At 42.6% G+C, this 26,315-nt stretch overlaps 2 protein-coding genes across 3 annotated transcripts; one reads left to right on the forward strand and one right to left on the reverse strand.

Moving 5' to 3' along the window:
- Positions 1 to 10,708: 10,708 nt before the first annotated feature.
- Positions 10,709 to 17,076, forward strand: LOC138632795 (C-signal). The gene is made up of 6 exons (XM_069718621.1): positions 10,709 to 10,906; positions 11,762 to 11,813; positions 12,091 to 12,278; positions 14,477 to 14,635; positions 14,733 to 14,843; positions 15,727 to 17,076. The coding sequence occupies exons 1-6, from the start codon at positions 10,760 to 10,762 to the stop codon at positions 15,838 to 15,840; spliced, it is 771 nt and encodes a 256-aa protein (XP_069574722.1). The 5' UTR covers positions 10,709 to 10,759; the 3' UTR covers positions 15,841 to 17,076.
- Positions 17,077 to 17,489: 413 nt separating this feature from the next.
- On the reverse strand, positions 17,490 to 25,289 carry gal (galanin/GMAP prepropeptide). 2 transcript variants are annotated; one of them, XM_069718622.1, is made up of 7 exons: positions 25,229 to 25,289; positions 24,958 to 25,038; positions 22,748 to 22,802; positions 22,042 to 22,113; positions 18,587 to 18,673; positions 18,188 to 18,259; positions 17,490 to 17,701 (listed from the first exon to the last, which is right to left on the reverse strand). In XM_069718622.1, the coding sequence occupies exons 2-7, from the start codon at positions 25,036 to 25,038 to the stop codon at positions 17,640 to 17,642; spliced, it is 429 nt and encodes a 142-aa protein (XP_069574723.1). In that variant the 5' UTR covers positions 25,229 to 25,289; the 3' UTR covers positions 17,490 to 17,639. The 2 variants fall into 2 exon arrangements, with proteins under 2 accessions (XP_069574723.1, XP_069574724.1); XM_069718623.1 differs by lacking the exon at positions 22,042 to 22,113.
- Between the last annotated feature and the right edge of the window lie 1,026 nt (positions 25,290 to 26,315).

The raw sequence follows: 26,315 nt of genomic DNA on the forward strand, positions 1-26,315 counted from the left end.
TTTGTTTTTTTTTGGTTCCTCACCACTCTTAATGATGGACTTTTTAACCATGTTTTCCATGTTTGAAACACATTAACATTCATATGGAACAGACATTCGTAGGATTAAGACTGCTCCTTCCTCAGAGGTAGAATAAAGAGGATCAACTTTATAACTCGTCACTCCGTCTGTTTGCTGTCTTATTCACACGTTTCTCTCCACACTCTCCACTTAAAGTCTCATCGTGATGACCTTCATTGAACTGTCATACACAGTGAATTATGAGGTTTATAAACTGAACTTTGCCAACCTTGATGGCCTTGTGACGGTTCACTTCGTGCTCGGCGTTGTTGTTGCAGTTCAAGCAGTCACAGTTGCTACACATCGATCCGTTAGCAAAACACTCGCAGTATCTGAAAGAGACAAACACACATCAAAAACTACATGCATTACTTTAACGTACGTGTGTGTGTGTGTGTGTGTGTGTGTGTGTGTGTGTGTGTGTGTGTGTGTGTGTGTGTGTGTGTGTGTGTGTGTGTGTGTGTGTGTGTGTGTGTGTGTGTGTGTGTGTGTGTGTGTGTGTGTGTGTGTGTGTGTGTGGAGTTACTCATGTTGCAAAGTCACACCATGGTGAAAAGTCCCTCTAATGAAATAGTGGTGGAAGGAGAACTCATATCTTCTACTTACAACAATGAAAACACACTCAATTACAAGCAGAACTCCTGCACTCAAAATATGACTTTAATAAAAATACACAAGGGCTGTAAGTGTCAAAGTAAAAGTACTCATTATGCCAAATGAATAATCAGCTAATATTGAAAGCTGATTTCAACACATTAAACGGTTAAAGCTTCGATTTTATGTCATTAATGCATGTAAAGAAAACTATATGTTTTAAAAGTACAAGTTCCAGTGAATTTTACACAGGTGCAGTTACTTTCCACCACTTTGAGTTCAGGAGGGAGATTTGGGTGTAAATCAGGATGAAGTTAGTTTAGGTTGAGGTGTTCAGGTTAGTCAAGTAGTAGTTATGTTCAGCATTAATGAGTTTCATGATACACTGTGTACTTCACTGACACGACGTTCTGCTGTCAAAAAAAAAAAGTGAAATCAGAGGAGGAGCGTGACGTGTACTCACAGTTTGAGGCACTGTGATCGGGTGCAGTGGCAGGGCTTCCTGGACTTTGATTCACACAAACTTCCAGCAGTTCTACAGAAGTAAAAGGTGAGAACATATTCACCTTAAAGAAAGTTCACACACCAGAAAACATCTGACACATCCGTTTAAATCAGGAAAAACTGGAGTGTTTACAAAAGTAGGAAAATATGTAAAAATGTGTGATGAAGGTCTTTGAACCGAAACATTGCAGTAAATGATTTGTTAGCTATAAGAACCTGTATCTTTTTCATACACATAAAAAATTAAGATGAATTTTAAAACAGTGCCAAATGAAATCATTCTAGTTTTTAAAAATAAAACTCTGTGGGCGGGGCTTCATTAAGACATGCAATCTATTAGATATGAAGGCTGACCACAGTCTTGGTGATACAACCTGTTTAAGATTGTGAGCATGTTCATCTTTAGTTATCTTGGTGTGTCTGTGTGGGGGCGGGGCTTAAGCTCCACCAGCTCTCTCACCTGGTGGGAGGAGCTTGAGGCTGCAGGTTCTGACCTCTGGACTCATACAGGGGACAAGCTGTCTCGTGGTACTGCGTGAACTATGCATGAATGAATCGATGAACATGTGACGAATCATTCAGTCAGTGAGTTAATAGATACATCACAGTAAAGAAGGAGCAGGTGAAAGGAAGTGAAGTCGTTTCCTACCTGGCTGGGAGTCCCCGACACACTCACATCTGTGAACACAAAAGAAAAGATGATGTTACAGTTACAACTTTCTGTGGTAAAAGGATGATGAGCTGGTTTGGGGATGGCCCTGTGAACAGATCTGCGTGTGATCTACACTCTGCTCTGGACTGGAAGTCGATCAGGGTTCTGTTTCATTTCTCCTCCTCAGGTCGAAGCAGGAAGCTTCGGTGACAATTTAGGAAAACACTGCAGACATCGGCTGAACACGTCACGTGAAGCAGCTGCATGCAGCGAACGCTAACATGTAGCAGTCATAAGCAACCACTCAGGTACCTGAGTGTGTTCACTGATCTTTAAGGTCCCCTGCTAACAGTGATTTGTGACGTGTGTTTCTGAGTGAGCTGTTTGTCAGTGAGTTCAAGACTGGCTGTCTTTAAACTTCTTCACAGATCGGAGGCATTTCAGTTGTGGGTCATATAAAGGGACCCAGTTTGAGAGCTAAATATATTGTAGTCCTTATTAATCCTGCAAATAAAGTGTCCAGTCCTGTTGGGTCCCACTAAAAAAAAATTCTCATGAAAGTACAACTGAGCATTGTTGAGTTGTGTCTGTTGTACTGTGTATAAAACTGAACAATGTGTTAATAAATAGTTGTACCCAAAAAATGGTTCAATTATTTTTTCTTTTGAACAGATATTTAACCAGTGAAATCTGAAATTTGCTTATTTTATTCTGTTTTTTATGCAGGCAAAGTTGCGTTGTCTGTTTGTGTAAAACAACATTATCACTGGTTCATTTTCATTAAGTTTTTACAGTATTTCATAAAATGACGAAGGGCAAGGCTGTTGATCGTGTTTCTCTGCCTCCTTTAATCCTTTAATACTGAGTTTATATGAAGTGGGAAAACAATAGAAATATCAATTTTATGCACTAAGAAGTCTCCAAGAAGACAAAAAGTTCATTCAGGATCTGCAGCTGTTGGTGTCAGAGTGTCTCCCATCAGAGAGGTCGTACTGATCTGACCTGCAGGGAGGCGGGACAGGAAACAGTAAAACTAAAGTTTGTTCATAACCATAGAGACAAAGAGCCTTTTGGAATAATGTGTTCTGACAGATTGATCAGACAGAAATGGAGTAACAGGAGACATGTTTAGTGTTTCCTGGAAAGGAAGCTCAGACCAGCTGTGAAGCACAGGGGTGGCAGTATTATGGTCTGTTAGTAATGTGAGACTATCGAGGCTGAAGTTAAGAGGCTAAAAAAAGCAAACTTCTGGTATGTCGCCTTTATCTATCCAGACTGAATCTAAAAGGATCAGGTTTTGCCATCAGATGAACTTTTGTCACATGAAGTGTAACACCAAGCAGCAACCAGCAGTGACGTCGCCCGTTGGTTCATGAACGGCCCATATGAAGTCTTGGGTTCAGAATTTGGCCGTCTTGCTAGTTTGCTGCGGTTTGGAGCAGGAAGTGACCATATTTGGACGAGCTGGGGGAGGAGCGAGTGGTGGATCTGACTGATCTGATTGGAAACCTGACAATACTACGTCCCTTAAAAACATAGCTTTTTGATACTTATTTTCTAATCATTAATGGAACATTTTCAGGTGGACCTCCTGAAAACTAATAAGAAGGAGTGACTTTAGCTAACAACACCAAAATAACTCGTGGAGAAATTTTATTGACAAAGAATTTTATGAGAGAAGTTGAATGGGAGTCAAGGGACCTGGAGGTTTTTTGGAGCCGACCTCTAGTGGCACTCGGTGGTATTGCAGCTGAAGATACTTCAGCAGCAGAAGATACCCAGAAACTACATCCACTTTTATGTTCAGTCTATGTGTAATACTGAGTTTGATCCAATACCTTTTGTGGGTGACATCCATGAAACAGCTCCACATACGGCCATGTTAATATTAAATACTTTTTACAGCTTCCTGCATTAAGAGAATATGATTTGAATAACAAGTTAAAGGATTTACTGCTGTGCCTTCAGTCTTCCTCCTGAAGAACAACAAAGTATTTTGTTCATGAGGATCCTTCTTTTTTCTTTTTTTTTTTAATTTGTTTCACAGTATACTCTGATAAACTGATGTATCATTAACTACCTGGTGATCCAGATCACATAATCCAGATCAGTAATCGCATGCTGAATGTTTTGGCTGAACTCACTGCAGCTCTTTGGAACAATGTGTTCATATAAAGCAGCTTTGTGTCCCTGCTCACAGTTAAGTAACTTGTTGGCACCTGATGTGTGTAGAATTTTTAATCAATCCGGTAATCTCATTAAGATTAAGATTCTCTTTTGCAAGAGACTCAGAGCGGAGCCGCAAGAAAACAATAAGATCTTGTAGATACACTTAACATCACCAGCATGACTACGGCACACAGAGACAATCTCAGACATCACTGGAGAGACTGGAAGGTCAAAGGTCAAAGGAGGCCAGTAGGGGCTGGTATTCAGGCCAACGATAAACTGCAGCAGGTTATGTAGAGGAGATATAATGGATATAATGGGTGACAATCACTTTCCTGTCCCCAAAACACTTTCAGACTTTATTCCCATAAAGAAACTCATTTTCATCTTGTTTCTGTGCCTTCAGCTCCACATGCTGGATAAACAAGAAACTGCTGTCTGGTAAAAAATTCTGTTTTTTTATAAGGCTGGAAAATTTCCATTTCAGCGATGATGATGATGATGATCTGCTGAGAGTAAAAACTAGAATCAGAAAGCCTTTATTGTCATTGTAAACTCTGCATACAACGAAATTAGGAGCGCTTACTTGTCTTTGGTGCGTAGAAAATACAAATCTATTAAACACAGGACAAACCACAAACAGTCTCTAAAATAAATATACTACTGTATATGAGTGTCAGCATAAAATGTTGCTTTGCAGGGAATTAAAAATATTGATACTGCACAAGTCCATAAAGTGCTGGAAGAGTGGCAGCGTGAGTGAGTGAGTGAGTGAGTGAGTGAGTGAGTGAGTGAGTGAGTGAGTGAGTGAGTGAGTGAGTGCTTGTCACAGTTTGTGTGAAAATAAAAGTCTCTCAGTGTTCGTGTGAGTTCAGAGTGGTGACGGCGTCGGGGAAGAAACCGTCTCAGGACCCAGAGGTGTGTGTTTTGGCCCGCTAGTGAGCAACAGTTGAAACAGGCGATGACCGGGATGTGTGGACTAAATGCATTAAAAAAACCTTTGAAATATTCCTTACAGATCTACACACTGACAGAGCGTCATCTCTGCAGCACGTGACAGAGACAACCGAGGATCTGCACACTTCTCTACTCAAGTTGATCAGAAACCTGTGTAATCATGTGAGGAAAACGATGAAGAGCTCATTCAGTGTGTGGGAGACAAGAAGACTCCAGCAGCTGTCTGTACATCTATGACGTTTAATATTAGTTTTCATATTGGGCCCGGTTACTGTAGTGATCAGCTGGGACAGCCTGAAATCAGTGCAGAGCTGTTAGGAACCGGACCCAGTTTCACTCCAGCCGAGGCTGCAAGCGACAGTCAGCTGCTAAAGAGGTGGAAGTGGCACAGTTTTAATGATTAAAAAGTGTTTTGTTGATTGAAAAGTGGGGTGATCATTTCTTTTATAATAAGATAAATTTAAGTTACGAGTGAAACATAAATCCAGCATCAGCTCAGAGACCTGCTCGGTGTGTGTGGTTGAGTCTGCCTTCATTTCATATCTCACACAAGCTGAACTGAAGGCAGTATAGAAACCTGCAGACAGGAACTGGGAGGCTGTGGCTCAGTCGGAAGAGTGAGTTGTACACTAATCGGAAGGTTGGTGGTTCGATCCCCCGCTCCTCCTGTCCACATGTCTAAGTGTCCTTGAGCAAGACACTGAACCCTAAGTTGTTCCCGATGGTGTACCATCAGCAGTGTGTGAATGTTCTCCTGATGGCAGCACCCTGCATGGTGATCTGTCTCATTAGTGTGTGAATGGAAAACCATGTTAAAGTGCTTTGAGACCAATAGGTCTGTACATCTATGACGTTTAATATTAGTTTTCGCTATAGCGCTATACAAGTACAGACCACTGAACTGGTCCTGTTCATTACCTGGAGTTACTCCATCCTCTCTGTGTGCGGTTTCCACAGGAACAAACGAAGGTCCGGCCTCACAATGATTAACCAGCACCACCGCTCCACCTCCACCCACACTGCACACCACCTACACAGATGAAGGGAGGACTTTAAAGGCAACCTTTGAGGATTTTGAACCAGCTGTGTATCATTGCATTGTGAGGAGTATTTGCAAATGAACACCCCTGCTGCCTCACCCCGAAAAGTTTTTTCATCGTGTTCGAATGTAATACGATTTTTTTTTTAATACAATTAACTGTGGAGCTCAAACTTTAATCCAAAAGAACAGAAAATTTCAACAAAAAAAAGTTTAATATGTATATTGAAATTCTCTTTACTGTCCATTTTTGTTACAGGAAAAAACAATGACCGCACCATCATGGAAAAATGTAAATCGACCAAGTATTAGTAAAAGGCTAAAAGAAATAAATACCTATTATATCAGCAGAAAACAAAAGTTCTTTACAAAGAATGGGTCCATTATTATTATTATTGATCCCTTAAACAGATTTAAAGAGCGTTCTGGGTCAGTGGAGGATTTTGGAGATGACTGAGATGTGAGGATGAAACTGGTCTTGATGAAGACTAACTGCAGGAAAAACATTTATATGTTTTCACGTATTTAAGTTTTTTTCTTATTTTCTAGTTGCATTGTGTATGTTTGTTGACAGGTGACATTTCATTCAGATACAAAAAAACAAACCTCAGCTTTAGTTTCAGCGCTCCACAAACATGTTTTCAGGGGAATCAAAGCTGTGTGTGAACATCAGCGACAGCAGGGAAGTTGTTCTGGAGAGCAGCAGCTTCCTCCGGTTGCCACGGACACCATGCCTTTTGTATGACTCATGAAGATCCAGCAGCTGCATGATTCTTTTTATTAGTCTTCATTAATTCATTGATCGGTCGATTATCTCCTTGCTGAGTCGATCAGCTGCTTGTTCTTTAAAATAATGTAAACCTTCAACCAGAGTTTCCCAAAGATGAAGCCTGAATGTTGTTTTGTTCCGGCCGACAGTCGACAACCAAAACATACTGAGTTTATTATCGACTCTAAATCTTCTGGTCTTCTTCGAGAGACGTGTTTCACAGCAGCAGGTGGATCTTGTGAACAGTAAATGGACTCCAGGTTCTCTCAATCCTGACTTCAATTAGAACATATCACATACTTTTTACAGCCTACGTGAATTGAATGATGCCTTCAAAAGAGACAAGATTAAACTCTAATTTGTATGTTATTACTTGTAGTTAAAATAACTTATGTTAGCTCATAATTATAAGTTACATGAAGATCGGACCATATTTTGAGACATAAATGCAGCTCGCTTACTTTTTCTTGCCAATAGAGCTGGTTAAAGTGTAATAACTCCATATTTATGTACATATGCAGCTGTGTGGGACCGTGAGGACGATGTCCAACATGTTTGCTGATCCTGGGCCAGCAGTTCTCTTCTCAGTTTACCGACTACAGTCTCACATGTAGGCTCATTCTGTTTCCGTGTCTACTTTCCTGTGAAATGAGTTTCCCTCACATTGCTTCACAGACCGGGAGGCAGACATGAGGTGGGTTCCCTGCAGAAGTGCTGAGGAGGGAAACAGACGGAGAACTTACAGGCTGTGTGATGTGAGATGTGACTCCAGTCGGTCCCTCCTGAAGCTGCTGATGGTCCACGGTCACACAGGTGTGTGAGTCACCCTGGAAATACACAAGGAAAACTCACACACACTACACGTGAACACACACACAGGATAACTTCTGCGTTCTTCCACGGAAGCGGTTCTGTATCGATGAATGTCGGGACTAACCGGCATCATGCTGCAGAGAATGGGGTCGTCAGCAAACCAAGAAGCACAGACGGAGCTGGGATGGCTGTTGTCTGCTGGACCGGGCGCTGGGCTGAGGAAACCAAGATCAGATCAAGTCACTCCACCGTTCCTTTCCCAGAGGTCTGTACACACTCAGGTATTAGTCCGAGCCCCGACTCATTCAGGTGATAGCCTCCTAGATTTTCGTTTCAATAAATGTCTGTTATATCCATACACTGTTTAAAATCGGTGGGCGGGGCATAGTGTTGGTTCTCCATCCACTGACAGCTGGCTCCTCCCCAGCTCAACCAAATATGGTCACTTCTGGTTCCAAAATAGAAAGATGGCGACGGCTGAAATACTCGTTGCTGATTGGTTACGTCACTGATTGTCGCTGAATGAGGCGACACAGCGGTGATCGATCTGCGGCCCACCGATGAAAGCTGCTGCATCTGCAGTATTACGGACTGGACGAGTTGAGTGTCTGTGGTGACGTCTTCCGCCAACCGGCAGTAGTTGCACCTCCAGAGAGAGGGGGAGGAGCTAACACTGACATCACATCATCACATCAGCGACACTGTTTGGAACTCTGGGAAGTGAAGTCCAAACACAGCTGCAGTTACCACTTCCTGCCACAGGTGTCATTAAAGAGAGCAGAACGGAGAGATCTTTGAGTGTGTAGCTTTAAAGTTTTCACTGTTCCTGCCTCCACAACGCTGTCAGTACAATGATGAGGTGCAATAATGATGTTAATACTGAAACTAAATCATGCAAAAGACAAAATAGTTCAAAAGACGCCGATCAGAACAAGTATTTTCTCATTGGATGGAGACAATATGTCTGACTGGTTCGAGACTTTTTGTGTCACTTTGAAGGACTCAGCGAGCTACAGTGAGCGTCACACGTGATTGGACGAGGACTTACCCGGTGAGCAGCTGATACTGGCTCGGCTGGGGCTCCAGGAGGTAGTCCGGGTACGTCACCTGACACTGAGCGGACTGACATGGACAGTGGAATCTACGATCAATACATCCGTATTAGTCCAGGTCGACGTCTGAATGGACGGTACTTACACACGTGAACATTTCTTTAATCAAACGGGAGTCATAAGAGGAAACATGAGCAAATCGTACACGATGAACGACAGAACAGCTGACCGAATGGACGATACCTGTAGCTGAGAGGGTTCAACATGTCTGTGAGGACAATGTGCTGCTGAGGATGGGGTGCGATCCCGGGCAGACTGGGCTGCGGATGGGGGCCCGTCCACACAGGAGCCCCCTGCAGGTGGACATCACCGTCTCTCTCCGGGCAGCAGTAGTGTGAGGAGGCCTCAGCGGCGTCGCTGTATTCCTGTTGATACTGTGTTGTGTTCAGATCGGTCATCTGGATGTTCATCCTGCCGGCGGGGAGGACATCTGTCTGATTCAGAGGAACACATGAAGATCCAGACAGAATTCAACTGTTGAGTCTGAGGAGCTGTTTGTCTGGTGGAGACCATGTGCTGTGTTCACCCTCTGACTAGTTGAACTCACGATGAATTATATTCACATCAGAACCGACGTTCTTCACTTCTCACCTGTTAACAAACTAAGTTTGGAGAGGAAATGTCCAGCCTCCACGTCTCCCTCTACACCGACCACACACCTCTCCTTCACCTCAGATATATCCTGGACTTTTGGGACATCTTACATTTTACTTCTTGTCAAACGCACTCAACGTCTCTGCAAACATCGACTGATGTGTGAACAGGACGTCTTTCTGATCGCTCATCATGATGCTTCATTTTGGATTTGGAGCTCTGGGAGCCTCAAAAAGTGAGTGACACTTACAGGCGAATTTTAGACAGAGCGCCTTGACGACAAGAAGAAAGACTGAGGAGTCATAAAGGTCAGAAAATAGAAAGTTTTATCTACATCTACGGGAGATCAGTCTTTTTCAAAACCAGAGTCAAAAACACTTAAAACTTAAAATACAAAGTCCAATAAAATAAAAAAAATATATAAAAATGTATGTAACATTTTTATTAAAATGTTTTGATCAACTTCAGAAACATTAAAAAAGACCAAATGGGTTCAGGTGACAGGAAACAAATAACAATGATAATACAACTCTACCGTTGTTTCCTCATTTAATATATGATCATCAAAGATGGTTTTGGTCGAAGTCAACATGAGGTTCGTTTGTTTCTACTAAACTCACCGACAACGGTCAAGTTAACTAGTTATCCATTAACCGGGTTTAACGTCAGACTAACGTTAAAGTTGATGAGCTTGGCTAATGTTTGCTCATGTACGAGTGTTAGCTGAAGTGTTTTATAAATTGTAAGTGAGAGGCAGCAGAATAAAGTCACAGATTAACGTTACGTTACCTGGACGTCGGTTCTCTCTTTAGTGACAAATAATAAATCAGATAATAAATTAACAGATGTAACTCCGGTTTGAGCTTCATTCAGCTGAGGAGCGCTCGTTTTATAACACTTATCAGAGAGCACGGTGGAGGGCGGAGACACCGCCTATCAGCTCTGACGACCTGAACGCCGCCCGCTTTCACAGGTAAACAAACTGAGCGCACAGTTATTGTGCCCAACTGACAGTCTACTGCGTTCACTGACCATCTAAAGTGTCGTAATCATGAACATCTAGCAAGTAAAAAAGGGAGGGCGGGATAAACCAGAGGAAATCCAACTTTGGGTTTCATGAGTAAAAGCATGAACGTTGTTTATTGAAAACGGGTTGTTTTTTTTCCAGGTTCAGTTCTTGTTGTTTTGGCTTTGATGAAGTTTGTTCTTTGTAAAACTATTCATTTGATTGAAAGGGACATGATGTCCTAAAAACAGAAAGTCAAAAAAACACTTCCTCCTCTTAAATCTGCTGTTTCATCCCGAAATGTGTTCATGTGGTCATTAAAACTTAACGGCGATGTGCTCTGAATTATTAGATTTCCGAGAGGAAGTGAATGCAGCATCCCTCCTGCCTCGCGTGGTGACGTCACCGAATGTATATAAGCCTGAGCTTCGGACCCGGCGGCTGGCACTTCGTTGTCCGGTTCTCGTCGTTGCGGTGACCCGGTGACACCATGAGCGCGAGCGTGAGCGTGTGTTCTTCCGTGCTGATAACGGGCTCCAGCAGAGGGCTGGGGCTGCAGCTGGTCAGACAGCTGGCTGAAAGCAGCAACCGACCCGCCACCATCATAGCTGCAGCCCGGAACCCGGCCGGTGCCCCGGTGAGAACCCTCCACGTGCTGACGGGTGTTTTAGTGCTCATCAGCACGGTAGTTCATTTAGTTCATGGTGGAGGCGCCAGGCTCGTTTTCCTGTGCTGCTTCGTGAGTGGTTGTGTCCGGTACCGACCGGTCTGTCCGGTACCGACAAGGTCGCACCTGCTCGCGTGTTGACGAGAATATGACCGGACACCAAACTCTGATGATGTCTTCATATAACCAACTGTCTCCGAACTTGTCCCTGTTGTTCGGTGACTTTGGTGAACTCGGTGTAATGTAACGCGTCTGAAGACGTCACCGACCGGAATGTGTCCTGTTATATCGGTGTGCACCACGTGACCTTCAGGGTTGTCCGAGTTCAGCTGACCCACCTGGACATCCCGTGAGCCCTTAGGACCCTAATGAGCTCCATGATGAAATTCAGACTGACCCTCTTCAGATGACAACCTGATGAGGTTATGATGTCACAAAATGATTTCTGTGACTCCCACAGATCCTGACGCTGGAACATGAGTGACCTGCTCTCAAAGTGCTGCACTGACATCCCACACTGAATCAGCACAGTCCACGTGAATAAGAGTGACACACCAGTGCACGCTGTTGAATTTACCGTCACATCTTCCTCGTCTACCAAAGCTCCATAAAAATTCGGTTGAAGTAACTGTAAACGACTCACCAAGTTTCACTGCTCGTATTTACTTTTGTAGTCTGGACCTTCTGACTGTGCACACGTTATTCTCATCTTCTAAAACACTAAATGTTTTCAGAGTAAACCTCTGACCAGAACATTTAGAGGAAGTCAGCTGGAATCACCGAGTACATGTCGCATTAATCAGAATCATTTCCTTCTTCATGCAGCACCTGCAGGAGCTCAGTGACACGTACCCAGGAGTTCATATCGTCACACTGGGTGAGTCTGCATCTTCTGAAGATGTGTGGTATCACACACACACACACACACACACACACACACACACACACACACACACACACACACCCTGTGTTCTCTGATTGTCAGTGTCCTTCTGTAACTTTTTTTAAACCTCTATTTAAACACTGTTTTTCACACCGCCATCTGATTGGTCATTTGTCATGTGACATCTTCTCTCCAGACTGTCAGTCACTGATACACTGTATTTATGATTAGTCGATGATAGTCCTGTTTCCATTTCCTGTCGGTTCTCCAGATGTGGACAGTGAGCAGAGCATCAGCTCAGCGCTGCAGGAGGTCCACAGCATTCTGGGTAATAAAGGCCTCAACTGTCTGATTAACAATGCCGCCATAGGACGCACCATTGACATAAACGCTGTGACCCCCGAGGACATGATGCAGATGTTCCAGGTCAACAGTGTGGCGCCGCTCTTCGTCACGAAGGTAGGGAGACGAAGGAGTTCAACATTATCTGTACTAAGGGGTGGGGCTTAATCTGAAGTTATTCAAGTCTTCAATGGATATGGGTTGCTCTGAAATTTCTAAATTTATTAGAAAACTATATACATGACAGCCCCATAATTGAGCTTGAGCGTAAGAGAACTATTTAAAGAACAAGTTTTCTTTTATTTTTATATATATATTTGTTGTTTTACAATTTGTTGTTGTTGTTGGCATTCAGATGGATAAAAAAAAAAATCCACACCTCACCTGGGAGTTGTGTAAAGAAATGATCTTTGACATGCTCGAGGCAAAGCTGTGACACTGACACGCTGCCCTCTAGTGGACTGACGGGAGTATCGCACACTTCGCTGTGATGCTGGGTTGGATTACATGCAGATGTGTTTCTGGAGCACTTGACAGGACAGGTGTGATCACAAGGCCAGATGTTACAGACGACAACATGTCTGTGGTGTGAACATTTAAGGAGATCAGTGAGTGATACAACATCAGTAAAACTTTGACCTGAACTACTGCTCTACTTAACCTTTTACCTTTTTGAGGTGGACACAGGAGGCTAACGACGCCCTGCAGGACTGCTTTGAGTCCACGGACTGGGACGTGCTGTGTGGACCACATGGGGAGGACATCAACAGCAGGACGGATTGCATCACAGAATACATCAAATTCTGTGAACACACCACCGTACCATCCCGGACTGTAAAATGCTTCCCCAACAATAAACCGTGGATCACCAGTGACCTGAAAGTTCTTCTTAATAAGAAGAAAGCAGCCTTCAGGTCTGGGGACAGGGAGGAGCTCAGGAGAGTGCAGCGCCACCTGAAGGAGAAGATGAGGGAGTGCAAGGACTCCTACAGGAGGAAGCTGGAGGCCAAACTCCAGCAGAACAACGTGAGGGAGGTGATGACCAGTATGAAGGAGATTACTGGGTTCAAGGGGAGAGAGAGAGACAACCAGGGGGAACCTGGAGAGGAACAACCAGGGGGAACCTGGAGAGGAACAACCAGGGGGAACCTGGAGAGGAACAAAATCAAAAAAATCAAAAATCCTTCAATGTGTGCAGCAAGATGTTGGAGATGTTCTACCATCTGTTGTGGCCAGTGCTTTGTACTTCACTGGGGTCTGCTGAGGGAGCAGCATTGGAGCCGGCGACACCAACAAACTTAACAAGCTGGTTAAGAAGGCCGGCTCCATCATCGGCTACAAACTAGATAGTCTGGAAAAGGTGGTGGAGAGGAGGACGCTGAACAAACTATTGTCCATCTTGGATAATCCTGTCCACCCTCTCAACCACCTGCTGCAGGGACAGCGGAGCACTTTCTCTAAAAGATTCCTCCAGCTCCGCTGTCACAAGGACAGATACAGGAGATCATTCCAGATACAGGAGATCATTCCAGATACAGGAGATCATTCCAGATACAGGAGATCATTCCAGATACAGGAGATCATTCCTGATACAGGAGATCATTCCTGATACAGGAGATCATTCCTGATACAGGAGATCATTCCAGATACAGGAGATCATTCCTGATACAGGAGATCATTCCTGATACAGGAGATCATTCCAGATACAGGAGATCATTCCTGATACAGGAGATCATTCCTGATACAGGAGATCATTCCTGCCGACCGCAATAAGACTGTACAATAAATCACCTCTGGCAAAATCCATCACACAACAATAACTCCCTTGCACTTGTTTTGTATGTTGTTTTATTTTAATTCATCGCACTGTAGTTTAGGTTAGTTTATTTAATATTATTTATCTTATTTTATTGTATAGAATGTGCTTCTTTTTTATGTTGCTCTAACATAAAAATTTCCCTCTGAGGGATTAATTAAGTATTTATCTATCCATCTTTTAAGAAGCTTTCAGCAGCATCTCCTGGTCTTCATCAGCAGACAGTTTCTCTGCTGTCGTCATGCAGAGTATTAAGTTTAGTGAGGTGTTTACAGGCTGAATATGAGAGCAGATGGTGACTCCGGTCTGTCTGGTAATTGTCTCCTCTGACAGATGTGAACAGAGGAAACTCTGCTCTGCAGACCTCGATGAGGTTGAACGCTCCAGAAAAACCTTTTAAAGCGTTGAACCGCTCTTTTGTACTCTGAAACTTTTCTGTTTCCTGATTTGACGTGTTTGATGTGATGCTCCTTGCTGATTGGCCGCTCCGCTCCTCCAGGCCTTCCTGCCTCTGCTGCAGACGGCGGCTGCAGGTCAGTCCGCGGGGATGGGCATCCACAGGGCAGCGGTCATAAACATCTCCTCCATCCTCGGCTCCATTGGAGAGAACACCGGTGCAGGAGCCAACCTCAAAAGCTACGCATACCGTACCTCCAAGGTCAGAACCGACCCAAGCCGACCCGAGCGCTGTGTCCTGTGATGATGTGTTCTGATGTGTCGTTGCTCATCAGCAGTTTGTTCTGTAACTCTCGCAGGCGGCGCTCAACATGGTGACGAGGTGTCTCGCTGCTGATTTGGGGTCCGAGGGGATCCTCTGCATGTCTCTGCACCCGGGCTGGGTCAGGACCGACATGGGAGGACCCCAAGTAAGTGTTCTGCTATTTCTCTGCTTCCAAAGCTGCATTAGTAGATTTGTTTTGCAGTAGAGTGAAACATGGAAATAAAGATTTCTCGTCCTAAGAGTTCCTCCTTGTGACAAAAATTGAACAATTCTCAGAATTATGTTTTCTGTGAACTTCACCTTAAAGTGAAGTGAAGAGGAGATCCTTGTGAAGATCAAAGTTGTTCACAAAGCATCTCCGCTCTGAAACTGTTCGCAGAGAGGAGGACTTTTAAGAGGTTTAAGAATTTCCAAAGAAGCGAAAATAAAACAAGGCAGGAGAAATATTTTTCAAACACTGAAAGCCGAAAGTTAATGAAACACTACAAATGACATCGTGCAGGAATGATCGTGTTCGATCTCATTAGAGACGATCGTATCGTCCACTCGGCAGAAATAAAAGGGATAAACGCGCGGAGATATTCTGCAGCTGTACAGCAGAGATGACTTCAGTCTGTTCCAACCTTCATCAGCAGTGATCACAGTTACAGCTCTTCACAGCCTCATTAACACAGAGGGCTTTTTTTGAACGATTGAGTCTTTTATCATTTTGACTTTGTATTTCTGATTAATGGCATAGCTTTAGCAATTTGATCCACTATCAGGACATCTTGTCACCTTCTCCCTCATTTTATGAAGTTCATCTAAAAGGGCAATAATGATGACAGCCAGGTGTCTCTGATCTGATTGGACAGAGGTGTGATTTTATTTTCCTAGAAGTTTAGGAGCCATAATGGAGGTGCGTTGACGGGACATGACATCGTACAGTATACGTATTAGTGAACCACATATTCTGTGTAAATGTCGGGTGCGCGCTGTGTGTGTGTGTTTCATGTTGTTGAGCTCTCGTTTGCGTGTCTCTGCTTCAGGCCACCCTGGGTGTGGAGGAGAGCGTCTCCGGCATGTTGTCTGTCCTCGGCAGTCTTTCAGAGACGGATCACGGAGGGTTCAAGGACTACCTCGGACACACCATACCCTGGTGAAGTCCAACATCAGAGGCTGTCGGGTGACACGGAGCTGAGCTCGGTTCCTCCTAGGAAAAAAACCAAAAACGTGACATCACCATCCTCTTCCAAAGCCTTTAACACGACTGTTACGTCCTCACGTCCAAGCCTTGAAGATGTTTGACAGACAAACTGCATATGCCGATGATCATGTGTGATTCAGGTCTGAGCTTTGAGCTCCATCTGTTCGCTGGATGTGGATTTTTTTAAACTGATGTCTGTGACCTGATTAACTTCATTACAAAGATACCTTTATCTCTGTGTTTGAGGTGAGTTTATTGGTATATCACATTTCAACAACAAAAGTGCTTCACATAAAACCATTAACAGCATCAAAACATCAGGCAAAAGAAAAGGACATTTAAAAACTGATTAAAATATAAGAACTAAAGTTATCTAAAAAATAGGGTGGAGTTTACAGTTTAAGACATGAAATGCAAGAAAATAATCAACATCCCTAAATCTGGTTCAGTGAAAGGCAGTGAAGAGAGAAATCTTTAGTCTTGATTTAAAGGATCGGAAGGTCTCAGCAGACCTGCAGCTTTCTGGGAATTTGGTCCAGATATGTAGAGCATAGAAACTGAATGCTGCTTCATTTTTAGTTCTAACTCTGAGAACAGAAAGGAGACCAGCAGACGTCCTGATGGGTCATGATGGTTCATAAAGTAGCAGCAGATTAGAAATGAACCGTTTAGTGTTTTAGACCAACAGCAGGATTTTAAAGTGGATTCTTTGTTGGACAGGAAGCTGGTGTAAAGACCTCAACTGGAGTGATGTGATCCACTTTCTTGGTTTCAGTGAGCAGCAGCTGTCCGACTGACTTTTTACAGAGACCCTTAAACACAGTTACAGATGGACAAGTTTTTCCAAATCCTGTTGAGACATAAATCCTCTAATCCCCAATATATTATTTAGGTGATAGTAGGCCAACTTTGAAATTGTTTTAATATAGCTGTTCAGATTGAAGTTTGAATCCATGACTACATCTAGACTTCTGGTTTGGTTTATGTTTTTTAACGTCAGTGATTGAAGCTGACCTCTAGTCGTTCTTCCTTAGAACAAACACAATTACTTCTGTTTTTATTTTATTTTTTCAATGAAGAACTATTTAAGACATTTATAGCTTCTTTTAAATGCTTTAATGCAGAGTTTTTACCAATCTTTGAATGGTTTTAAACAAACTCAGAGCAATATTAAAAAGAGATGCTTTTGTGATTCAGAGTAATTATTTTTAGATAAATGTGATAATTATGATCAAATGAGTCCGTTTTTAATGATGGTAAATTAAAATGTTCTTTTCATTTTGGTTAATATGAAAACGAAGACTCATTTTAATGTTTTTGAAGAGAATTTTTCCGTAATAACGAATCAAATACAGATGTTCTGTTTTATAAGACAGATACTAAAGAACTTGTGATGAACAATGTAAATAAATCCCAGTTGTGCCATTTGTTAGTTTATTTCACTCCACTCTGAAACCAGATGAACAGGTGATGATGATACAGAGATGTTTGTGAACAGACTTCACAGTGACAATCAGTCAGACTCTCACTGACTCAGTGGACATCAAGTTTTATTTACAGGAGCACAAAGGTGGGATTTTTTTTTTAATTTTTTTTTTGTGGGGGGGGGGGGGGAGACCATCAATCGGAGTTGGATCTTTGGAACCAAAACAAATCCACATCGTCGAAGTGATTAGAGCTACAGTGGTGGGACATTAAGGTACAGTGCAAGCCCACACAGGAGAAACATGGACTCAGCAGAGGGACGAACACTCTTCAGGGATTGGTCAGTTCGTCTGATGTCATGGAGGGAGGCAGGCTGTCCAGGGCTCCCATGTCTGAAACCACACACAGACATGGATGTGAACATGACTATCAGGAGGGGTTAGTCACCATCTCCAAAGCTCTCATATACTTCCAATATGATACATATTCATATTTACAGAGTCCTTCTGTCCTGCTAACAACAGGTCCTATGGAGGGCAGCATAATGTTAGATAGTTCCTGTGTTCCAATATCCACACTATTTATTATGTCCCAGTACATAGTATGTTAAACGTAGGATGCCAAAAGTACCAGGCTGTTCGACTACAGCCGGTCGTATTTTACAGTCTGCGGGGCAGCATGCTACTCTGGCTGTTCTAACCCACAATCCTTTGCACGGCGGAAGATACGGGGAGGGCAGGGGGAGGGATGCCTGCCTGCCTGCCTCCTGGTCCATTATTCCCACTTACATAATCCCCTAATGGTCATCTGCAACACATGTTAACTGATCAGTAGTTTTTTAATATCGAATGTTCTTGGAACAGAAATGAGAAGCATACCTTTAAGTTTGAGGTAGGACAGGAAGTCGATGACAGTGTGGATGATCTCTTCATCTGTTATTCTCAGAGATCCTGTGGAGGCACAGTGACAGCGTACAGCCTGTTATCATGTCATGTAGGACAGTGTGAGGTTTGACAGGAGCTCATTATAAAACATACAGATATCAGGTATCAACATACAAGTAGGAACCCTTTAACCAGCACAAAGAAAAATGAAAATAATCCCCCATTCTAATTAATGATGGATTACTTTTCAGATGAAACTCCAGAAAACTAATAAAAAGGAGCGGCTTTATTTAGTTAATAAACTGTTTCCCAGCCGACTGGTGGTTTGTTCAGAGTTAAAGTGTAGTAGCAAAGAGAGGAAGATCATCCGGTGTGTGTGTGAGACAGACAGACCTGTTCTGAAGTCCTCCTCCTGGCCCATGTCCCTCTTTCCAGCCAGACCCGCCTTGTCTCCTAGTGTCCTGTGTCCATCTATCCCATCTGGACAGTGAGGAGTGATCACAGTCGACACAGTCATGCAAACAGCAGTTGGGTCAGTTGAGCATGTGATTAAAATGCTTCAAGCCCTAAACTCACTTCACTTAAGTTCACTTAAAATTCAGCAGCTTCAACATCTTGATCAAACTACAATGTGAGTTTTACGTTTTACTTTGAAAGATAATCCTCTACAGCTGCTCCAGCTGTTTCCAGACTTCAGCTGTGAAGTATTTTTTTTTTATATTTACTGAAACAGATTTGTATTTATTTTTTGACAAAATAAAATAATTGGAGATTATCAAGATGAATTAAAATAAGAGAAAACATACACCTTCTCTAAAGATCCCACTGTTTCAGAGGCATCATCCATTAGACACACATACATACACAGTGCACACCTCGGCCTCACTCTTGTAGGAAGAGCTACAGGACATTGTTTACACTTGGATATTTCAGCATGGTGTTTGGTTTGTAATTGTTTGGTTCAATTTCCAAACGGGTGCGGACCACCTGCAGGGCTTGGCTCATGGAATTGCAGAACAGAACAGATTTGACCGACAGAAGAAATAAAAAATAAATAAAAAAAGAAGCACAATTTCAGATAAGATGGAGTGCAGTTTGAACAGAGGAGGAAGAGCACGGGAACGATGAGGATGATGAAGACAAACATGGAACAACAGATACGCAGAGTGATCGGAGGGTCATTGTCTGACGTCGTACACTTTCTGTATGTTCTAATCACCTGGTTTAAGAAGTTCATAATCAGTGAGCAAACTGTTCTTTTCTCTTTGTGCTCTCCTTTCACCCCAATGCTCTGAGCCTGGTTCTGTCGGGAGGGTTCTTTCTATTAATAGGAGAGTTTTTCCTCCCTTAAAGGGAAGTTTAAGTTTAAGTCTTAATTTACGTGTGAAATGTTGAAATTCCTCTGTGATGTTGTAAAACTTCTGTTTATAAGGACTTTGGTGTTAGTGCCATGAAATAACCTGTGTAGTGATTTGGCACCATATAAATAAAATTGACTTAATTTGTACCGTAAATTTGTGTGAAATATCAGCATATTTGTGATAGTTTTTTTTTTTTATAGAAAGATGTATTTAAGAGATGAGTCAGATGAAATGGAGTCTGCTGCTGAAACATTTGAGATATGTGTAAAAAAAAAAAAAAAACCCTGTCAAGTGTTTTTTATCTTAGATGATTAATTCTGGGTTAAATTTAATAATACTGCAGGTGAACTTTACGCGAACAGATAAAAGCAATGACAAGAACCATCCGGACTGCACTCACTCTTGCCTCCGCTGGTCATTAGTTCATGAAGACGATGTCTATTCTGTAACTTTTCAGGACTCTGTCTTTGTGTTTTTAAGGTGAAACACCTGCACTGAGCAGCACTTTACTCTGAGTGGTCCTCATGTGACCGAAGAGGACGGACGAGAAGTGGCTGCAATTGTTTGACTCATCTTGGGGGTTAAGCTGAAGTAGCGCTCGAGCTCGTACCTGCTCGCTTCTGTGTGTGTGTGTGTGTGTGTGTGTGTGTGTGTGTGTGTGTGTGTGTGTGTGTGTGTGTGTGTGTGTGTGTGTGTGTGTGTGTGTGTGTGTGTGTGTGTGTGTGTGTGTGTGTGTGTGTGTGTGTGTGTGTGTGTGTGTGTGTGTGTGTGTGTGTGTGTGTTGAAGTGTAATTTGAAACATCGGAGCGATCTCCCTGGCTGGAAAGAAATTATGCCTTTTAATGGTTTTGTCTTTCAAGTATAAACTGCTCCTCCAGTCGCTGTGAGCCCGTCGTGGTTTCTTTACTGTAATAAGTGGTGTATCTCGTGGTACAATAAAAGAGTATGTTTTGTAATATATTTTGTTGGAAATATAAATCTTCTCATTTCAGTTCTTGATAACTTAAAGGGCTCAGTGAAAAAACAGCTTCATTGCGTTACAGTGAAAACCAGGACCGAGGAAAGCCATCATTTGTCCCGTGATAAAATTATACATATATGACTGAAGTATCAGTTTAAGAAACTTGAATTTGTCCCACAGAGGGACAGTTGGGGACGGATGCTTGTTGGATATAATCTCTGCAAATCCTGCGCAGCGGTTTTGTTGTGTGTGCTCATGATCAAAAGAGCTGAACGTTAAGTGTGTTTCATGATTTTTAAAATGTCTCAATACATCATTCAGACTCGTTTTTACCATCACAGTGAACCAACAGCAGCCAATCTGCACTCATTACAATGCAAACACTTCAATCCATGAAAAGAAGCTTTAAATCACAGCGCAAAGGCTTCAGTAACTCACTTACTACCTCACTGATCCTCCAGCCTTCCTCTGGGTGAAACAATGAACACGATAGTTCAATAAATCCTCACCTGTTTCTATAATAGGACATTTTTAGTTTAAGTTTCAGTAAAACCTCCCACTTGGCAAAAAATAGCTGAAGTGTCAACAACTTGTAGCAAAATTGCTGAAAAGCAACCTGCACTGGCATGAAATACACGAGTAACACTCAAGGAGCAGTGAAGGAGGATTCAGAGATATCTAGTAATGCACAGGAGCGCACACAGTTAATTTGTGGCTCGTGTCTGCGGTTGTGTAACCGCTGGGGAAGCCTGCTATTTTCAACAATCACACTAGATTATTGTTCAACAGTTTTTTTGTCCCATTTCAGTCCCAACACATTCCTGTGAACATTTCACAAGAAGAGCCTTGTTAAGAAATGAAGGCTTTCTGAAGAAGTGCTGAGTTGGTCATTTTCCCAGGGCAAACGGTCGCGGATCAAAGCAAGGCAATGAGCTGACATCGTAATTTAGTGAATGCACTTTAAATGTCAATGCCACAAGTTTGACCAGCTCTCTTGCAGGACACATTAGAGATGACTGGATCTTTAAGCACTTAAAAAAATTGATTTTACACTAATAAAAACATCAATATGAATATTATATTCTATTTCCTGGACCTGTCATATAATCTCAGTCACTACAGTGTAGCTGTCATTGCTGCTCATATCTTATTTGCTTACTATCCACACCGGTTAACAAAGGTTATTTAATGTGTTGTGACTAGTTTGCCATGCAAGTGAAACATTTAATGTGAAAGCTCAGAAGATGGAGGAACAAGAGGTTTGACTTTCTTCCCAGTCTGCTGACGGACACACACACGCGGTTGTAAACCCACCTTTCCTTACTAACACACACTCATGACATCAACATGAATTCTTAAAACACAGACAGAGACGCAGCGCTGGGATGCTGAAGCACAGACAGCAGCGGGAGGACGGGAGTCCTCCCCTGATGAGTGACACGAGCAGCTGAACGGCAGGATGTGTGGACAGAGCAATTCGTGGTGTGACACCAAGGCCCTGCAGTGGCCGTATGTTTCTATCTTACATGGAGCGACCAGCTCGTCTCTGCCTCTGGCACTGGGAGAATCCTTTATCTGAATTAGGTGATCAATACGACCTGAAACACAGGATGAGGCAGGAGCAACCTTTACCTGGGCTTCACACACACACACACACACACACACACACACACACACACACACACACACACACACACACACACACACACACACACACACACACACACACACACACACACACACACACACACACACACACACACACACACACACACACACACACACACACACACACACACACACACACACAAAGGGACAACATTTCCAGGGTTCCTGTTCTGGGCTGACTCAAACCCCACAAATTGCTAAGAACATATACACACACACACACACACATGTGGACACCCAGTGTTCACTTCATGTGTCCTCTAAAGGTCATCTTTAAATTACACGACATTAGCTGACACAGTGGAGACAGTGGACAAGTGGACATGTGGACACGTGGACAAGACACACAACAATAGCACCGAATCACAGGAGATCAGCTCCATCGTGTCTTTGTTAGCCATTTTACATGGGCAACCCTTTCTAGTGTGTGTGTGTGTGTGTGTGTGTGTGTGTGTGTGTGTGTGTGTGTGTGTGTGTGTGTGTGTGTGTGTGTGTGTGTGTGTGTGTGTGTGTGTGTGTGTGTGTGTGTGTGTGTGTGTGTGTGTGCAGGCAGTCTGGACTTACGGGGACCTAGCAGGTAGCCGGCACTGTTCAGAGTCCAGCCACGTTTCTCCTTCGCCTGCAGGATGCAGAAACACACGCAATCAGTTCGCGGACAAACATGATGATTGTTTTACTGAGAGTTTCTAAAATGTGTGTTGTTTTCCTCAGGTGTGTCTTAAAACTTGTCAGATATGAAATATACTGATCCACAGATGAATCCCATAAATAAATGTAATATTGTACGCTCTCCATCTCTCCTACATTTTACATCCTTATTGATAAAGTCTACCCATCAGTACTCTGCAGCGCCTTTCAAAAAAAATATACCGACATTTCCATCCACACAAACACACATATACACACACACACACACAGGTGAACCAGCCAACAGACACATTTACACCGGAGTGTCTGTATATGACAGATACAGATACAGATGTGGTCAGACGTTTGCATACACTCATTCTGAATGTCACCTCAATGTTAAGAGTTCACTGATTTCTTTGAACGGTTCTTTTCTGAGTGAACGGCATGCGTCTGAAGAACAGCACATTACAAGTTACTGAGAGGTGGAGCCACTTTTCCACTTAAATGTCTGTAAGAAGACATTAAACTGTCTCCCTCAGCTGAGAGGAAACTGGCTCGGCTGTTCAGGAACAACCAAAGAACCACCGCAGAACAGAAACACTAGTCTAGTCTAGTTTTACACTGCCGAGGACTGAGAGGCTGCCACCACAGAAAACAGGCCCTGCTCCAAAAGAGACACCTTTTGACGTTTGTAGCCGACCACATGGCCACAATGACCTGAGGTGTGTTTGGAGGAGTAAAGGTGAGGCCTTTAACCCCCGAAAACACTTTACCAACTGTTAAGCACGGTGGTGGTAGCATCATGCTCTGAGGCCGTTTGATGCACAAGGTGGACGGAAAAATATAACGTGAACAGTTGAATCTTGGACACTAACCCCAAAACACTCATCAAAGCTGGGAGTGGGGCGGAAAGAGCAGGCGAACGTTAAGCTTTTGAACTGATCTTCCCAAAGTCCTGTCCTCAACCTGGTCAATATGATATGTGGACTGTGTTTAAAAGTCCAGTCCACGCCAGGAAACTAACAAATTTGATTGAACTCTTCTGCTGAGAAGTCGTCAAATATCCGAACCAGAATTCTGCCACATGCGCATTAATGCAACCTAAAGCGCGTTGGTCAAAGTCCAACTTGCCAAAAGACGTTTAACTAAATGTATGTATAGTTTAGATCTTGTGTGGCTTCCAGAAAAAACATACATGATGATTTGTGCTCCAAATTCGTGTTTTTGTTCTAATAAAGATGCATGTTGTACACTCGTTCTGCTCCAGAAAAACAACCATTTTAAAGACATCACTGAAATCCCAAATATGTTCATGACGTTCATGATGAGTACACGTCCAACCACAACTGTTTAATGTCTGGTGGTTTAGTGTGTCCTCTTCATTTCTGGGATCTTTGCACTCGTAAAAAAGACTGAAGTAGATCTGGTGTCATTATGAAAAAGCATATGGATGTTCATCCATTCATCAGAAAACACTGAGCAGCTTCATTTAACATTTAAAAGCTCCACCGGCCACCTCGTGCACATATATATATCTCTTTTCAATCCATTCTTATTGTATTTAATCTATGTAGCTATTGATTTTTTTTTTTTTTTTTAAAGTATAAAAATCTATTGGTCTATTTTATTGCTTTTCTATTATTCTATTATTATCTTATTGCTTCTGTATGCTGCTGTAGCGAAAAAATGTCCCCTCGGGGATTAATAAAGTAACTACCTAACCTAACCTAACCTAACCTAACCTACCTAACCTAACCTAACCTAACCTAACCTAACCTAACCTAACCTAACCTAACCCTATTTTTCTTTGTTTCATAAAGTGGCTGAACACCGACTTTCTCTTACACGGATCAATGAAGAGTTATTTAATCTTTTTATAGTTTAAAACTTCCAACAACATTTTGACACCCTGTTACTGCCTCTTGTCAAATTTATTTTCACAATTGTAATTTTAATAGCCTACTTTTAATCAACATTTTTAATTTCTTATTTTGTGTTGTCTTTCTTCAAGTAAATATTTTTCTAATGTTTCTTTTTCAGATTTTGAGATTTGAATTATAATATCGAGATATCAGTGAGTTGGCACTTGGCTGGATGAGACTGACACAAAACCAGATAAATTGTGTTGAATTTTGCCAACTTACCGCAATGACCAGCCCGATGGTCTCGGAGAGAGTGGCGCAAAAGATCAGCGACACGCAAAAAATCCCGAAGTACCTCTGCATCTGCGGAAGAAGATAAAGAGAAGGTGTCAGCAGGGAAACAGTCTGAAAATATTATAACTGAAGATGAACACAGCAGAACAACTTTTCCATCCCTGTTTTAGTTTGTTAGACAGAAACGATCTTGACAAAAAAAAAAAAAAAAAAAAAAAGAAGCAGCGCTCATTTAAAGTGTGCAGAAGCTCCGACTCACCTTTGATGGGATGTTTCAACTCTGAAGTCTGCGGCTGAAGTTGTCTGTTGTGCTCCACACTGCAGGTTGGGATGAGACGAGGACTCCATCCACCTTTTATTGTCCTCCCAGCCCGACCCCGCTGCTGTGCGCGCGCGTCACAGCCCTCTCCCGCAGTGGAAGAGGGGGGGCAGATCACGAACAATGAAATTCAATAATATCACATAATGCCCATCATCACATTTTTCTTTGTCGCCCTCGGAGACTGGGATTGAATTTAAAGGGAAAAGTACGTCTGCGCTGTTTTTTCTGTCCTCATCTAATATGTGAGTGTAACGAGCTTAGTGCAGCTCTATGGTCAATAAAACATCTTCACGTCAATGATCAGCACCAATTTTAGCTTTATGATTTGTTATGATCCCTTTCATTTCTTGCTGTCTCTCATTATGAGGCATTTTATTTAGAAAATAGCATTTTAAACATTTTAAAGCAGAAACTATGTCTGGCAAAGATGTAGAATAATGATAAGAGATAAGAAGGATAAATCCTGCTGTGTGGAGGTGGAGCAGAAGAGGCCTAAGATACAGGTCTCTAAAGCAACTATAGGCTCCAGACTCTGGACCAACAAGTTTCCTTTGTGGATCATCTTTAGGGTGTTAGGGAACCCTATGTGCGCTCAGCTCTTGGTGCAGTCGGTGCCCCGTGGCAGGAGACAGAGCAGCTGGGATTTGTTGCAGGACTGTTGTTTTAGACTGCAGGAGTTTAGCTGAGAAGGAAAAACAAGCTCCAGATACAAACACGGTTTCTACATGATGAAGAGGTCGCAGGTCAACTGTCTCTAAAAAACCGCTGCAGTAAATCTACATGGAGGTAACATTTAGATTTGGAGAGTATTGAATCGCCTTTGCGCAAAAGATCTTTTAAGGAACAGACGCAGCTCCCTGATACTCCCACTGTACATTTTTAATGTTGTAGTTTGTTGCCTCAAAGGTTTTCTTAACGTTTCTCAAACGTATTTGGTACAAAAACTCTCAGTATCTGAATTCATGCACCGGAATCAACGTGCGCATTTACTCTGAACAGAAACATATTCATTTCCATCCTTAAC

This window comes from Brachyistius frenatus, unplaced genomic scaffold (genome assembly GCF_029030835.1).
Source record: "Brachyistius frenatus isolate BFR_SWC_R1_liver_20210118 unplaced genomic scaffold, ASM2903083v1 Contig_194, whole genome shotgun sequence".
NCBI classification, from domain to species: domain Eukaryota; kingdom Metazoa; phylum Chordata; class Actinopteri; family Embiotocidae; genus Brachyistius; species Brachyistius frenatus.

Coding starts and splice junctions, on each gene's coding strand:
- LOC138632795 (XM_069718621.1), top strand. CDS start 10,760: ATGAGCGCGAGCGTGAGCGTGTGTTCTTCCGTGCTGATAACGGGCTCC. Junction 10,907..11,761: donor GGAACCCGGCCGGTGCCCCG/GTGAGAACCCTC, acceptor TTCTTCATGCAG/CACCTGCAGGAGCTCAGTGA. Junction 14,844..15,726: donor CCGACATGGGAGGACCCCAA/GTAAGTGTTCTG, acceptor TCTCTGCTTCAG/GCCACCCTGGGTGTGGAGGA.
- gal (XM_069718622.1), bottom strand. CDS start 25,038: ATGCAGAGGTACTTCGGGATTTTTTGCGTGTCGCTGATCTTTTGCGCC. Junction 22,803..24,957: donor CCATCGGGCTGGTCATTGCG/GTAAGTTGGCAA, acceptor TGCATCCTGCAG/GCGAAGGAGAAACGTGGCTG. Junction 18,260..18,586: donor GGAGGAGGACTTCAGAACAG/GTCTGTCTGTCT, acceptor GTGCCTCCACAG/GATCTCTGAGAATAACAGAT.